Raw genomic sequence first — 1,861 nt, 5'->3', positions numbered from 1 at the left:
GAATAATATTTTCAAATTATTTGTACATAATATAATCAGAGAGAAATTCTCTCTGATATAATACGTTCAACTTCTAATTAATTGTAAAATCATTTTAATACAGTGCATAGTTATCGAGTGATATATTTAAACGTTGATAGTGTTATCTTGAAATGCAAGTGTTATCTGATTATAAAACCGTTCATGTGACAATAATATCGCATTTATTTCAAGTGCGCTTGCCCTTAAAAGTCAAAAATATAAAATAAATGCTCATAATTACATTATTTGACAATTTTAAATAAGCCGGTATTCAGAGTAGTTGCTTATTTTTAAGATCGTTTTATGCTATTTGCTATTCCTGTCTATCCCATATTTCCAGTTCCTGTCTTGTACAGGAAACAGAGACTTAAGCATTTGCTATCCCTGTCTATCCCATGTTTCAGCAATTGTTTAAAGCGATTTTAAATAAAAGTAACGAATAGTGTAAGCAACAACTGGTTTGGGTATCATCAAGTTGCAAAGTGTGTTGCTGGCGAAACTTTGAAAACTTTTTAATCTTGTGTCACATACACATTTCCTTATTAATTAAAACGAAAATATAAAAGAAACTAACAGAAGTATAACCGGTTTTCGTTTTACTATAAGACCGCGTTTTCGCTTTCGAATTTCTATTTTAGACTACAATTCTATCAAATCTGTGCGAAAAACTCATAGCATTTATCACGTATTTATATTTATTTCAATTCTAAATGCATTTCAATTAGGAAAATGTTACCGCCAACGTACATCGAGGGTTTCCACGATCTGGAAGCCGTGCAAAAGATGGAATACAGACCACTTGGTAAAACGGGATTGATAGTCAGTAAACTATCGCTCGGCGGTGGAACACTCGGTTGTCATTACGGGTCAGTCATTGTGGAGCTTCAGAGTTTTAAGAAATAAAATACACGCTTAATTAAAACAGCGTTTACTTTATACTATCAGAGCTGTTCTGAGAATAACAAATATCTCTCTTTTTCTATTTCTATTCTAATTGGCTGATAGTACATTTGACGAGAACGAAGCTATCGAGGCGATACGACAGGGAATAAAGCAGGGGATTAATTACATTGACACCGCGCCATGGTACGGTCAAGGCCGTTCTGAAACTGTTCTTGGCAAAGTAATTGAACACTTCACGATTACTAATGTACAAATTCAAAACATACTTCTATTAATTTAAATTGGTCTAACACCATAAAAGTAAAACAATCAAATAAACTGAGATTCTCATTTCATGCTGCGTCGATTTACATTTAAATGTTAGGGAAGAATTTCTGTAAATGCAATTTCTTCTCATAAGAACCGAATTTTCTCTCATTTTCTATTCAAATTGTTTAATTACAGGCACTTAAAGGCATTCCACGTGAAGCCTATTATATCGCTACAAAGGTAGGCAGATATAAATTAAATTACGAAAATATGTTCGACTTCTCGAAAGAGAAAACTAGAAATAGTTTGAAGAAGAGTTTAGAACTCTTAGGCTTGGACTACGTGGATGTTATCCAAGTGAGTGAATTTAGTTCTCACTATTTTTTATTCGTTTATTAATCATGTTGAAATATTTCGTAGGTCCATGATATTGAATTTGCTCCAAATTTGGACATAGTGATTACACAAACTTTACCGGAACTATCAACGCAAGTCGCAGAGGGTAAAGCAAAATTTATTGGCATCACCGGATATCCGGTGTCCGTATTAAAAAAATGTATCGAACAAAGTAATATAAAAATCGCTAGCGTGTTGACTTATACAAGATATACGCTAATAGATAATACATTGACTGAATATATTCCCTTTTTCAAGGTATTTTATAACAAATTAATTATTTTTCTACGTA

The 1,861-nt window shown here is 32.6% G+C and overlaps 1 protein-coding gene across 1 annotated transcript in view; it reads left to right on the top strand.

Annotated features, from left to right (window-relative positions):
• The first annotated feature begins 6 nt into the window (after positions 1-6).
• LOC108623090 (L-galactose dehydrogenase) overlaps positions 7-1,861 on the top strand; it is a 3,003-nt gene continuing 1,148 nt past the window's right edge. The window contains exons 1-5 of the mRNA XM_018021382.2: positions 7-154; positions 747-887; positions 1,027-1,144; positions 1,369-1,530; positions 1,594-1,827. Of these exons, the coding sequence (XP_017876871.1) occupies positions 153-154; positions 747-887; positions 1,027-1,144; positions 1,369-1,530; positions 1,594-1,827 (657 nt within the window). The 5' untranslated portion in view covers positions 7-152. The remainder of the gene's footprint in view (positions 155-746; positions 888-1,026; positions 1,145-1,368; positions 1,531-1,593; positions 1,828-1,861) is intronic.

The sequence above is a fragment of the Ceratina calcarata genome, unplaced genomic scaffold (assembly GCF_001652005.2).
Source record: "Ceratina calcarata isolate Rehan_Ccalc_2016 unplaced genomic scaffold, ASM165200v1 scaffold250.2, whole genome shotgun sequence".
In the NCBI taxonomy this organism is placed as follows: domain Eukaryota; kingdom Metazoa; phylum Arthropoda; class Insecta; order Hymenoptera; family Apidae; genus Ceratina; species Ceratina calcarata.
This window is presented reverse-complemented; position numbering and strand designations above follow the sequence as displayed.